Raw genomic sequence first — 14,016 nt, forward strand, 5'->3', positions numbered from 1 at the left:
TTGATTTTATAGTGCGTTTGGGTGAAGGACTGAGAGCATTCCAGGAGGGTCTTTTCCCTGTGGCCCCGATGCCTTCCATTTTCTCTAGGGAACGTTTCTCACTGGTTAGTGAAGACTCCTCTCTCCTCGAAATTGGCACTGTTCCCTTCCTGAGAAATTCTCATCCGCTTTAAAGGGTCAGTCTTTACAACCGCTGATTCCCCCTGGACAGCTGCACCCGCAGGTCTCACGGGCATGATTTCTTTCTCCATCCGTTTAAGTTGTGTTCCATCAGAGTGGCCATGGTCAGAACCCACGTGCTCAGAGAGGCTCTGTTTCAGCAGCATGCGTACCTAACCAGTATGCTCCAACTTGGCTCCTGTCATCACACAGGCTGCCAAGTAGCTGACCTTCCTGAGCAAAGTGCAAAAGCCTAAGGGACTTCTTAGATAAAAGGTACATTCTTAAGATAGTTTCATCTCCTTTTCTTTTTGCCTACATGTCCATCTTGCCTCACGTGGAGAGTCCACTCTTTTCCCATCATGGGGCAGACAGGACCTAGGCCATAGAAGTTGGATGTTTCTAAACTGCAAAAGGAGTCAGTCTCCCCTCAGCCAAATGATTCTTGCCAGAAAAGTTCTTGTGGATAAATGTGTTTGGTGTGGGGGATTCTCTGGATGGCTTGGTGGGAACATAAAGTTGGCTACTAATCTTAAGACCTATGTCTGGGTGAGGCATAGGGGTGGGGGCATGCCGGTATCCCATGGCCCAGAGGCCCTGGAGGGGGGCCTCCCCAAAGAAGCACAACCCCCTAGAGAGCTGTGGGGCTTTCCCATGAAGACCTTCCCTAAATGCGAAGTCACCCTCTGCGTGGACAGAACCAGCACTGAAGCTTCCATCAGGCTGCCTGGCTGAGAGGAAAGGGTGTTAGACTGCGAGACAGAAAATCTGGGTTTGAGTCGAGGCTTTGCCTTTTGTTAGCTTTGTAACCTGGGGAATGAGCTTTGTGTCCTCATCTGGAAAATGTAGGGTAACGACCCTGGTTCTGCTCACCTCCCTGCTTGACTCTGGAGTGAAATGAGCAAAGTGGGCAAGTTAGAAAGGCATAAAAGACAAGAATCTCTCCTCCTCTTAGAGACATGGCGGTCAGCACAGTGTCTGTCCCAGCATCTCACGTGGAGGCCAGAGAAATGAAAGGGCTCCTTGTCTCCAGAAAGAGGTCTGAAGAAGAAGAAACTAGATTAGGAGTATGTGTCTTTTCCTGTGGGTCTTCTGTCCTGGCATCTGAGCCAAGCAGTGGCACTGCTGGGGGCCTAGTATTTCCTTCCCTCAGTCTGCCGTCTTTTTAAAGGGTTTTTTTTTTTTTTTTTTTTTTTTTAACATTTATTTTGAGAGAGAGAGAGTGCACATGTAAGCAGGGGAGGGGCAGAGAGAGAGGAATAGAGAATCCCAAGCAGGCTCTGTGTGCACACTGTCAGCACAGAGCCTGATGTGAGGCTCAATCTCACAAACCATGAGATCGTGACCTGAACCAAAATCAAGACTCGGACGCTTAACCGACTGAGCCACACAGGTGCCCCTGTGCCATCTTTTTTAATCTGATGAGAGGCTTGGAGTCGGCTAGAGAAGCAGAAGTGCTGCCTTGGTGCTGAAGGGAGTATCTGGAGGGGTCACCTGTGTTTACTTTTTATTTTTTTATTAAAGTTTTTTTTAATGTTTATTTATTTTTGAGAGAGAAAGACAGAGTGTGAGCAAGGGGAGGGGCAGAAAGAGAGGGAGACGCAGAACCCGAAGTAGGCTCCAGGCTCCAAGCTGTCAGCACAGAACCCGATGCGGGGCTCAAACTCACGAACTGCAAGATCATGACCTGAGCCGAAGTGGGACACTCAACCAGGCACCCCCACCTGTGTTTAGAATGGTCAGTATTGTGGATTAGTTCAGTTTTACAAACCTGACATGGCCTCTAGCCTGTGATGCTGGTCAGGGACACTAACGCAGAAGCAGCAATCAGAATTCAGGTGATACTGGCTGCGGTAGAAAGCAGACAGGAGCAGTGGAAGCAGGAAGGCTAGCCACTGCTCTTGAGGGGATGCTGAGTGGAGCTTGGTGGATAGGCAGGGACTGGCCAGTGGTCCGGGTAGAATGGTGGATCTTGAAAGAAAAGTACAGGTCTGGAAATAAGCCTCTCATCTCCATACTGGATAAGGAAGAATTTCTCCCTGGGAGAGCAAATAAGAATGCTTATATATCCAACACATAGATGAATCAGAGGGGAAGAATGGGTGGCTGGAAAGTCGCGGGACCCAGTGAAATGGAGAGCTTTTTTTTTTCACTCTGTCCTGCTGAAATGGCATGCGCCTCTAGCCATTCTCTGGCCAATTTGGAGAGGATGGTCAATGATCATTTTTTTAATGTTTATTTGTTTATTTTGAGAGACAGGGCAATCAGGGGAGGGGCAGAGAAAGAGGAGATCGAGGATCCCAAGCAGGCTCCATGCTGTCAGTACAGAGTCTGATGTGGGGCTTGAACTCATGAACCATTAGATCATGACCTGAGCCAAAATCACGAGTTGGACACTCAACCAACTGAGCCACGCAGGCGCCCCAATCAATGATCATTTTAATCTATCAAAGAGGCTGTTTGCTCCTTAGTATATTTTTCCATGTGACCTCAGAGTTCAAGGCATATTTCTGACTTTGTTTTTATTCTGATGGTTTGGTCTGTGTACTCAGTTAACACAGAAATCCTTTCAGCAGTTGAGAAAGGTGAATGCTGGTGTTCCACAGCCTTGTCCATCACATCCACCTGTGCCCTTCCATAAGTCTCTTAACCTCCCTCTTGAACAAGATGCTCTAGAATATAAAGCAAGTAAGGAAAATAAGGAGCGTGATCCAGTGTAGTAGGAAAAACGCAGAATTCCACCCCAAAAATACTCATTTTAATCCGGATTCACTCCGAGGTGAGCCAAGAGAAGTCACTTACATGTCTGTCTCATTTTCTTTGCCTGTACAATGGGGACGCTCATCCCATCTGGCTGCCTCAAGCTAGTTTGAGGATAAATGGGATTCAGAATGTTTAGTGCTTTCCAAGTGTATTGGGCTGGATGCAGGCAGCATTTCAGGGTGACACTCAGCTCTGGCATCAATTTCAGCGTGGGTTAAACAGGAATCTGCCCTGGTCTTTGAAGCGCATCTCGACAGGCAGTGTCTGTGAAGGTCAGAGCTGCTTTGACATGTCTTACCGATAGAGCTTCATTTCCTAGGACACACTCATGTGGCTAGGGCGCACGGAAGGTAAAGGGGATAAGGTCCCCATAATCTTTTTGCTAAGCCTGCATACAGGAGCCCAGATGCTCTCCTGGCTCCTTTTGACACCTACCCCACTGTGTTTCCTTCAGGTCCAGTAGTGGTGCTGGATTTGGAGAGCGTGGAGCCCCTGAGCCTGAGCCTCACACCTGCCTCTGCTCCAAAGAGCTGTGGCTGCAGTGGGCTGGCTGAGACTCTTCACAGCACCTGCCTGGGACACTCTGAGACCGTCCTCCTCCACAGCTGCCTTCTCCCGGGCTCCTGAGCCTGCCCTTCTGAACTCACTGGTCCGTGCCGCAGTTAGAAGCCCTGCCCGGAGCTGGATTCTTATAGTAGGTATTTTCCTTTCTCTTTCTGCCAGAATAGGATGCATTTTGGTCCTGGGGCATCAGACTGGTAGAGTGGCAGGAAGCAGAAGCTGCCAGTCTGGTCCTGGGATCTCACTGATCATCATATCTTCCTGCTCTGCCCCAATAGACTTCGAGTCACAGATCCAGGCAGCTGGCGGTCTAGGGATTGCTTGCGGAAGCTTTGTATGGTTGTGGGACCCCAGGAGGTGGGTGGGGGAGGAAGTTTCTAAAGCAGAGCTTAGAAGAAAGAGATGCACCACTGGAGGGTTTCAGCTCCTAAGGACAAACCCTGTGTCCTCATTAGGAACAATTTTATTAATGAGCCACCCAAGCTGCAGGAAGAGAGAAGGAAAGCATAATTAATTATGACCCCTCAGAGAAGCGCTTAGAGTCGGGGCAGTCAGAGGAGGAAGGCGTGTGCTGCTTCTGAGTCTTTAGATGTGGCTGCAGCTCTGGGAACTAACTTTGCAGTTGAAGGATTGGAGCTTTCCTCTTTCTGCAAGATCGGGTATCAGCTTATTGAGCAATGAATTCCTGCCTGACCCTGCTCCCCTCTTCCCGGGAGTGAAAAGGAAGTCAGTATTTGCTTTTCCAGCAAGGTCACGGATCACCTGACCAAATCCTTTAACAGCTGGGAAGCCAGTGCTGCTGTGCTGAACTCATGAGCCATCAGCTCTGGTCCAGCAGCCAGAACCTCGCTTTCCGCAGGGAGACGACTTCTCTCGCTCCAGGTTATGGCAAGGGGAGGATGCCAGGGGAAGGTAATGTGGTTACAGCTTTCCTCCCGACAATTTTCTTTTCCCGAAGCTCCAGATTCAGCTGCTGCATTGCAGGGAAAAATGACAGACACTTGCCGAAAAATGTGAGACCGGAGTTAATGAGGTTGTGTTAATGTGTCATTTATTGAGAATGAGTTATCTCTTTGTTTCCTGAGTCGGCGGGAAGGGAGCTGGCTGGAGAACTCCATAGGCAGAATCTTTTTTAGGAGTGCATCTCACCTCCCCGGGTGTTTGGGCTTCAGTGCTCTCACTCTCAATGTTAAGTAGTACTGTCAGATGCCTCCTGCTTCTCAGCACAGGGGACATTTACACTTGAAGGCATGAGGCCATGGAATGGGGAAACAGGAAGCTCTCGTCTTTTTGGCAGGATTCGTAAGAGGTACGGGTAATTTTTTTTTCCCTCTTTTGGAAAGAGTGCTTTGTCTTTGCAAGTGATTGTGCAGGGATTGACAGGGTTGCTGTTTGGTGCACTACCTTGCTAAATATTTGACTTTGTAAGGTTGAATTCTCCAAGAATCATCGTGGCAGTACGGCTGTGCTTTGAGCCAAGGTTTCTTTTCAAGGAAATCCAAGGTGCTATTTATTTTGGCATGCGGCCTGTCCTAGGATGAAATACGGCATTTTTATGATTGCAGAATAAAGAGAGGTTTGAAGAGAATAAAAGTGCAGAACTAGGTTTCAGTTTCAGGACTAAGTAAAGGAAGGTTTCTTTGTATTTGGATTCGAGGTTAGGAATGAGACTGTAAATGGCATCATAAAAGGGATAAATGTGGGTAGGGAGAAGGTGTAAGTATACACGGCAGGAGTCGGGCTGACTAGGGGAAATCAGACTGTTTCTTCTAATGTGGCTTCGTAGTTACACAGGGACTGTCAGACTGACTGCCTCTGTGGTGAATTTTGAACGGGCAGCCTCAGTCTCCATCTCTTCACTACCCACTGGCTTTGAGAGGCAGTGTGGAGTGATGGAGTGACACAAACTGTCCTACCCCTAATTTACTGGGAACTTTGGATTGGCCACTTAGCCTCATTGGGCCTTCGATTCCTCATTTGTAACTTGGAGATGATACCATGAACTGAGTGTCTACCATACGTTAGGTTGTGAGGGTGTGGAGGTGGGGGTGAAGGGCACAGAAATGAGTCCGCAGGAATTCTGACCTTCACAAGCTTGTAGAATAGGAGGGGAGAAGAGCTAGAGACAGACAAATCTATATACACTCGAAACATAAAGCTATATATACTCGAAACATCTAGAATGTGATGAGCTAATGAGAGGGCATTCTTGATCCTGGGATAAGCCATAAACAAATGAAAAGTTGCATAACAGGACCAGGCATTATAAGGTTCTGTTAACGGCATCGAGTAATAAACTGCTTTATGTCAGAATTGTTAATGCTTTAGAAGGTTGCAAAATTCCATTTGAAAGGGGAATTCTGTCCAACAAGGCTAATTTTCATATTCAGTTGTGTTGCAAAGTAGCATGTGTTGATGCGGCAATTATTCTTCCATTCCACTCACCTAACCACATGAAATATACACCCTCAGCTAAAATCTAAGATGTCCACCATAAGGACGATGGGCCGAGGACAGAAGTCTGGGGTGGGTGGAGGCCGGCAGCGGCATGATGTGGGCATGACAGTTCTCTCCTTTCCTTCCTGTGTCTAGCCCTTTCAAGTGCAAGCTTGCTATGCCCTCTTCTTCAGAGTGTTGGGGTGTCAGCTCCATTTGATTTCTGTAACCTTGGAATGATTAATTTTAGCAAAATTCAAGTTTAAGAGAACTATTAGAAGTTTCCGTAGAGTTCTTTTTAGTGAAATTTGATCTAATGTGTGCTGCATAATTATTTGAAGCCCTAGGATCTGATACATCAAGGACTGAGTCCTAACTCAAACCAAAGCTGGTGAGTGTGACTGAACTCTCCGACGGGATGGTGGGTTTGTGCTGAAGGTCCTTCTGCACCCAGGTGGCCCCCTCTTGCTTAGGAGGAGCCTTGTTGTGTGGTGTCCAGTCCTAGAGAAGGAGATCACACACACCTTTGGCCAAGAGACCTTACAAGAGAGCGGTCTCCTTATCCATGTCCAGAAGGCGTTTTGTGCATACTTGTGAGAAAAGCAGAGAAGCATCCAAGTCAGGAACATCTCCCCTCACAGAGAGAGCTAGGGATCAGTCACAGCATTAGGGCTGGGCAAAGGTTTATAAATCACTTCTGTTCCCAGGACACGATTGGAGTTGGCTAGATTTGAGGGCAAATCCTGCTCTAACACCTGCTTGTTATGGGACTTTGGCAGGCCTGTAAACCCTCTCAGCCTCAGTCTCCCTATCTGAAAAGTGGGGACCATAATAATAATGTCCTTGGGGCTATGGTGACGATTGCATGAGATAATTCGAGCATGTCAGGTGCTCTGACACTTGCCTGCTGCTCAGTAAAGCTGTGGGGTAGAAGGAAGGAGGAGGGGGAAACCATGATGATGATGGAGAGACAGGCTGAGGGGCCATGCCTAGGGTTTGTGTCCTCACCCTTTCTTCCCTAGGCTTCACCTCACAGCTGCCAAGCCTTTCCTGCCCTCCAGCATCTGGGAGGCTCCCCCACCGACTGTGGACCTGTGGCATTGAGATCAGTGGCAGTGTCCTCTGTCTGGAAACCCTTTCTTTTCTTTCTTTTTTTAAAAAAAATTATATTTATTGGGGCGCCTGGGTGGCTCAGTCGGTTAAGCATCTGACTTTGGCTCAGGTCATGATCTCATGGTTTGTGAGTTTGAGCCCGCGTTGGGCTCTGTGCTGACAGCTCAGAGCCTGGAACCTGCTTTGGATTCTGTCTCTCCCTCTCCCTCTGCCCCTCCCCTGCTCATGCTGTCTCTGCCTCTCAATAATAAATAAAAACGTTAAAATTTTTTTTTAATTTAAATTTAAAAATTTAAAAAAATATATATTTGTTTTTTAATTGAGATCATTGAAACATAACTGACATAATATTGTGTTAGTTTTAGGGGTACAACATGACTTGATATTTGTATTTATTGTTAAATGGCTTCTACAATAAGTCTAGTTAACATCCGTTGACTGTAACCATAGTTACAAACTGTGTAACACCATAGTTACATAGCTACAACTATGTGAAATATGATGAGAACTTTTTAAAAATTCCTGCATAGTAGGGGTGCCTGGGTGGCTAAATCGGGTAAGTGTCTGACTCTTGATTTCAGCTCAGATCATGATCTCAGGTTCATGGGATTGAGCCCCACATTAGGCTCTGCACTGACAGTATGGAGCCTGCTTGGGATTCTCTCTCTCCCTCTCTCTCTGCCCCTCCCCTGCTTGTTCTCTCTCTCTCTCAAAATAAATATTCAAAAAAATTCCTGTATAGTTAACATACAGCATTATGTCAGTTTCAGGTGTATATTATGATTCAACCATTCTATACATTACTCAGTGCGATCATAAGTGTACTGTTAATTCCCTTCACCTGTTTCACCCATCTCCCCACCCACCTCCTTTAATCATCAGTTTGTTCTCTATAGTTAAGAGTCTGGGTTTTGTTTGTTTGTTTGTTTTTTAATAAAAAATTTTCTTAAGTTTATTTATTTTGAGAGAGATAGACAATATGTGCACATGCACAAGGGAGGGGCAGAGAGAGAGCAAGAGAGAGCATCCCAAGCAGGCTCCATGCTGTCAGTGCAGAGGCCGATGTGAGGCTCAAACTCATGAACTGTCAGATCATGACCTGAGCCGCAATCAAGAGTCAGATGCTTAACCAACTGAGCCACCCAGGTGCCCCTTGTCTCCTGTTTTCTTTGTTTTTGTTTTCTTTCTTAAATTCCACATATTAGGGAAATTATATGGTATTTGTCTTTCTCTGACTTATTTCAGCTAACATAATACCCTCTAGACCTATCTATGTTGTTGCAAATAGTAAGATTTCATTCTTTTTATGGCTGAGTAATATTCCATTATATATATGTGTGTATTGATATATATATATCAATATATATATCAATATATATATATATATCACACTTACAATGATAGGTTTTAAGATCTACTCTCTTAACAACTTCTAAATATGCAGTACAGTGTTATTAACTATAGTCCCCATGGAGCACATTATATCCCTATGACGTATTTATCTTCTAACTAGAAATTTGTACCTTTTGACCACTGTCACCCATTTCACCAACCATCCCCACCCTGCCTCTGACAGCCACCAATCTGTTCTCTGTATCTATGGAATCAGGTTTTTTTAGATTCCACAAACAAGTGAGATCATATGGTATTTGTGTTTCTCTATTTCACTTAGCATAATGCCCTTAAGATCCATCCATAATTGTCACAAATGGCCAAGACTTACTTCTTTGTCATGGCTGAGCAATATTTCATTGTATATATGTATACACCACTTCATTATTTTTTTTTTTTTAATTTTTAATGTTTATTTTTGGGAAAGAGAGAGAGAGACAGAGCTTGAGCAGGGGCAGGGCAGAGAGAGAGGGAGACACAGAATCTGACACAGGCTCCAGGCTCTGAGCTGTCAGCACAGAGCCTGACGTGGGACTCGAACCCACAAATTGTGAGATCATGACCTGAGCTGAAACCAAGAGTCAGACGCTTAACTGACTGAGCCAGCCAGGTGCCCGTATACCACACTTCCTTTATCCTTTCATCCGCTGATGGACACGTAGGTGATTTCAGAACCTTTTCTTTCTAGCAAGGGTGACCCTCCCTTGCCCCAGGTTAGAACCTTCTAGGTCTCTCCACCTTCTGCCTGGTTAGCAGGACACTTGCCCTTCTTATCCCCAGTTTCTCTCTACTCCAGCTCTCTACCACCCCCAGACTCAAGTACTTATCGTCCCGAGGTAGGTGAGGTACTTCGTGTCAGCATTCCCTCTTCAGAGAATGTGTCTGCACATAGAAACCCGGCCCGCTCTTCAGAGCTCACTCTTCTACAGAGAAAGGTCCCTCTGGCAGCTGCTTGGAAGGTAGTTTGGAATGCTCACAGAAAAGAGGACACATGAAAATCTTCCAGGCAAACTTTAGACTTCCTCTCATTTGGTGGGCCTCACATTTCCCAGCCCTCTTCTCCAGTTTACTTGTTTGCTCACCTTCATTCCATCCTGGATTGTTGGAGGCCACCCCTCATCCATCTGTCACTCCCAGTTTCCCTCAATCCTCCCCTCATTCCTGGTATGCTTTTCTGGTCTCGAATTCATTGTCAAACACATTGGAATTCCTGAAACAACTCCGCTTCCACTGCTGCGGTGTCACAGATAATTCATTGTTATGATGTGTGTGGAGTTACAATCATAAAAAGACAATTTTCCTAGGTGATTTATTATAATGGGGGTAGGCTCCAGGTTGTTTACCATTCAAAGAAAGAGTCCAGGGAATGGATTAAAACTTTGGGGAGAATTTATGATTAAACCTCAAGGTATCCTAATTCAGAGTCAGGACAGTTTTCTGCTTGAATAGTTTCTGATGTCTTTGGACCACCCAGCTTGAACTTCCCTTGTCCTGCCCGTGGTTAGAAATCACTTCTAAGTATCGGCTCCTACTCAGTACTTGCAATGATCTCGCCCCTGTTTTGAATCTGATTGGGACGTCACAGATCATTTAGAGATACTCTGATTCCAGTATTAAAAATAAATGGATTATAATTCTTTTACCATAATGGAGGGGGGGTTGATTACAGCTTTTGATGTTATGGAAGGAACACCGTGATAGTTGTCAGAGCCCTGGGTCTGGCTCCAGCTCTGTCACTAGAATGCTGAGAGGTCCTGCACAGAGCAATTAGCTACTTTAAAGTTTGTTGACTTTGGGGCGCCTGGGTGGCGCAGTCGGTTAAGCGTCCGACTTCAGCCAGGTCACGATCTCGCGGTCTGTGAGTTCGAGCCCCGCGTCAGGCTCTGGGCTGATGGCTCGGAGCCTGGAGCCTGTTTCCGATTCTGTGTCTCCCTCTCCCTCTGCCCCTCCCCCGTTCATGCTCTGTCTCTCTCTGTCCCAAAAATAAATAAAAAATGTTGAAAAAAAAAATTTAAAGTTTGTTGATTTATTTATTTATTTTGAGAGAGAGAGAAGGAGAGGACCCCAAGCAGACTCCATGCTGTCAGCACAGAGCCTGACATGGGGCTCACAATTCATGAACCGTGACATCATGACTTGAGCTGAAATCAAGAGTTAGACTCGTTAATTGCCCTGAGAGCAATTGACTTCTGAGCCTCAGTTTCTTCATCTGCCAAGAGAGCAGGTTGGGCCAAATGCTTCCTTTGTTGTTAACCATTGCTAACATCCTGTGAAGTCATGCCCAGGATTGGACACACTGTAGGAGGGAGTGTGAAGCTCATGGGTATCCCTGGGAGAAATGCAGGGATAGGAGATCTTTGGTGTTATGTTGCCTCCATACTTATTCTAGCTGTAGGTAATAAGACTCCACTTTCCTGTCCTTCCTTTTAGGACTCTCCAACGAGTTTTACAGACTTCCTGGATGAAGAGTGCCTGAGAGACTGACAGTCTGCGTTCCCTAAGATGGAGAAGACAGATGGTAGGCAGGCCGCTCTGTACTCCCTGGTCTAAAGCAAGTACTTGGGTTGGAAAGGGATTGCCTTCACAGATCCTGGAAATAGCCTAAGGGAGACCCACAAGAGACATTCCCCAAATAGACAGTGCTGGGAGACCCCAACCATGTATTTCAGGTATGAACAGCAGAAGGTGGTAGAGGATGAAAAGTTTCACGTCTGTGTCGCACTTGTGTAATTTTTGGACAGTTTTCTCACCTCTTCCAAGCACGGAGAAGGCAGCAGGATGCCCTCACCCATTACCCTCATTTTTTTTTTTTAATGTTTGTTTCTTTTTGAGAGAGAGAGACACAGACAGAGTGTGAGCGCGGGAGAGGCAGAGAGGGAGACACAGAATCCGAAGCAGGCTCCAGGCTCTGAACTGTCAGCACAGAGCCCAAAGTGGGGCTCGAACCCATGAACCGTGAGATCATGCCCTGAGCCAAAGTCAGACACTTCACCAACTGAGCCACCCAGGTGCCCCTTGTTACCCTCATTTTAAGGATAAGGAACTTGATGTCTGAGAAAGAGGCACAATATGGTGAAAGAGCCTTCATTTATACCTGGGTGACTCTCCCTGTCATTTAACTCCTCTGAGTCTCAGTCCCCTCATGTATCAGTTAACTTTGCTGTGTCACAAACCAGTCAAAAATTTATTGACTTAAAATAAAGACATTGACTATTTCCCAAAATATTCTGTGGGTTGTCTGGACCATTGTTCTACTCTGATATTTGGTATGTGCTGGGCTTATTCATGTGTTTGTGGTCTTCTGGGTGACTTGGCCGGATGATTTAGAATGGACATATTTACATCACTGGTTGTTGACTCCATGTCACCTGGGGCACAGGTAATGATTTGGCCATGTGTTTCTCATCATCCAGCAGGCTAGCTGGGGCTTATTCACACAATGGCCGAAGCACAGCAAGCACAGCAAGAACGGACAAACCCCAGGGGCACCTGGGTGGCTCAGTCGGTTAAGTGTCCAACTTCAGCTCAAGTCATGACCTCACAGTTTGTGAGTTCGAGCCCCACATCAGGCCCTGTGCTGACAGCTTGGAGCCTGGAGCCTGCTTCAGATTCTGTGTCTCCCTCTCTCTCTGACCCTCCCCCACTCACACTGTCTCTGTCTGTCTCTCTCAAGAATAAGTAAACATTAAAAAAATTTTTTTTTAAAGAACAGACACACCTCAAAGTGCCAGCAATTTTCAAGTGTCTGCATTTGTCACATTTGCTGTTGACCCACTGGTCAAAGCAAGTCACAAGGCCAAGCTCAGGGTCAATGTGGGAGGGGAGTGTCCAAGAGTGGGGTATGATTGTGGCTGTTTTTGCAAATGGTCTACTGCCCCTCAGCTATAAGCAGGTATAAATACCTACTTCATAGGGTTGGTAAAAGGCTAACTGAGATAATGCATGCAAAGTTGTTAAGTAATAACTATCTTGCACAACAAATGTCTTCATAAATATTCCCTTCTTCCCCTGTCCAGGAAACATGCTCAAGGTTATAGAGGAGATCCGGATCTCCTGACTTTCTAATGAAATGCTTTTTCCAGATCACAAATGTCAGGAAACAGGAGTGCCTATAATCCCCCTGAATCACATGACCTTTAACCAGCACAGGACTTAGGGACCAGACGGCAACTCCAGCCCTGCCTCTTCCTTCTTTCCAAAAGTAGTCACCGTATATGTCAAGAGTCTGCCTTTCTCCCCAGAGAGCTGCCTTTTCAGTGCATCCATGGAAGTGGTCCCACAGAACACCAGCTAATTCTCTTAATGCCCTGGGGGCCTGTCATTCCTGCCTGCCTCATCTGTCCCAGCTCAGCTCAGCAACCGCCCCCCCCCCCCGCCCCCCTCCGCTGTGCTCCACGTGATTACCCACAACTAGCTCAACAAAGGCACCCCTCCCTCAGGCACAATCACCTCACAAAATAAAGGCTGAAGAGGGAAAAAGCTTGGTCGCTGTCTTAAGCCTTCTGAAGAGGCTGGCTCATTAAATCTCCCTTCCTTCTGGCTGTGTTTTGGGTCACTTTCTCTATAGTTTCTGTTTTTCCTATTTCCTTCAGAAAACGAATATAAGCTTTTGGCCTTTTCTTCCTCACTTTAAATTTTTTTTTTTTTAACGTTTATTTATTTTTGAGACAGAGAGAGACAGAGCATGGACAGGGGAGGAGCAGAGAGAGAGGGAGACACAGAATCCGAAACAGCCTCCAGGCTCTGAGCCGTCAGCACAGAGCCCGATGCGGGGCTCGAACCCACAGACCGTGAGATCATGACCTGAGCCGAAGTCGGACGCCCAACCGACCAAGCCACCCAGGCGCCCCTCTTCCTCACTTTAAATATCTCTGATTGGTTAGCTCACCTGCTGCACTTCACTGTGTTCCTCAAGATAACCACTGTGGCATCTCCCCCCTTCCCTAGTCCCCTTCCGATCCCCTTTCTTGTATCTGTGTGTGTCTTAGGCTTACAACTGTTTGCGGGTCATTTCCAAGGGTCTAGTGATCTGGCATGCTTTCAGACTCTGTAGGGAATCCTAGGTAGCTCTGAGCCTATATATCTTACTTTTTTCTTCTCCCCTGACTCCCTTTTCCCAGTTTCCCCAGAATTATCTTCTTGGACTCTTGAGGCTGTCATTCTAACACAAAGCTAAATATTCCAAGGAATGAGCACACCTTCAGCAGATCCTCCCCTGCCTCACTCAGCACCAGACTATCTTGCCTTTCTCAAGTCCCTGCGCTGTATTCTTTCTACGGCATTCATGCTAACAACCGCAATGACTCTGTCAGTTAGGTATTATTATCACCACGTTACAAATGGAGAAACTGAGGCATCAGGAAATTAAATAATTAAGTAATGTTCCCAGAAGTAGGAAATGACAGAGCCAGGATTCAAATCCAGCCAGTTTGGCTATGTGTTCATTTATCCGATCTGAAGCTCATTTTGAGCAGAGACGGTCCTCTTAATTAATTCTTGCCCTGGCCCAATGCCTGGAATTCTGAGGTCCTGCATACCTGTCACCAGGTAGAATTAAGAAGAGCAGGGCCAAATGTGAGCACAGGTCTGCTG

At 46.3% G+C, this 14,016-nt stretch overlaps 1 protein-coding gene across 6 annotated transcripts in view; it reads left to right on the top strand.

Annotated features, from left to right (window-relative positions):
- KANK4 (KN motif and ankyrin repeat domains 4) overlaps positions 1-14,016 on the top strand; it is a 73,163-nt gene that overhangs the window by 30,636 nt on the left and 28,511 nt on the right. For 2 of the 6 annotated variants that reach the window (XM_058717179.1, XM_058717183.1), the window contains exons 2-3: positions 3,377-3,616; positions 10,855-10,942. In XM_058717179.1, coding sequence (XP_058573162.1) covers positions 10,927-10,942 — 16 coding nt within the window. In that variant the 5' untranslated portion in view covers positions 3,377-3,616; positions 10,855-10,926. Of the gene's footprint in view, positions 1-3,376; positions 3,617-4,265; positions 4,396-10,854; positions 10,943-14,016 lie in introns of those variants that run through there. The other 4 variants (XM_058717181.1, XM_058717185.1, XM_058717180.1 and 1 more) reach the window with 3 other exon arrangements.

The sequence above is a fragment of the Neofelis nebulosa genome, chromosome 2, assembly GCF_028018385.1.
Source record: "Neofelis nebulosa isolate mNeoNeb1 chromosome 2, mNeoNeb1.pri, whole genome shotgun sequence".
NCBI classification, from domain to species: Eukaryota; Metazoa; Chordata; class Mammalia; order Carnivora; family Felidae; genus Neofelis; species Neofelis nebulosa.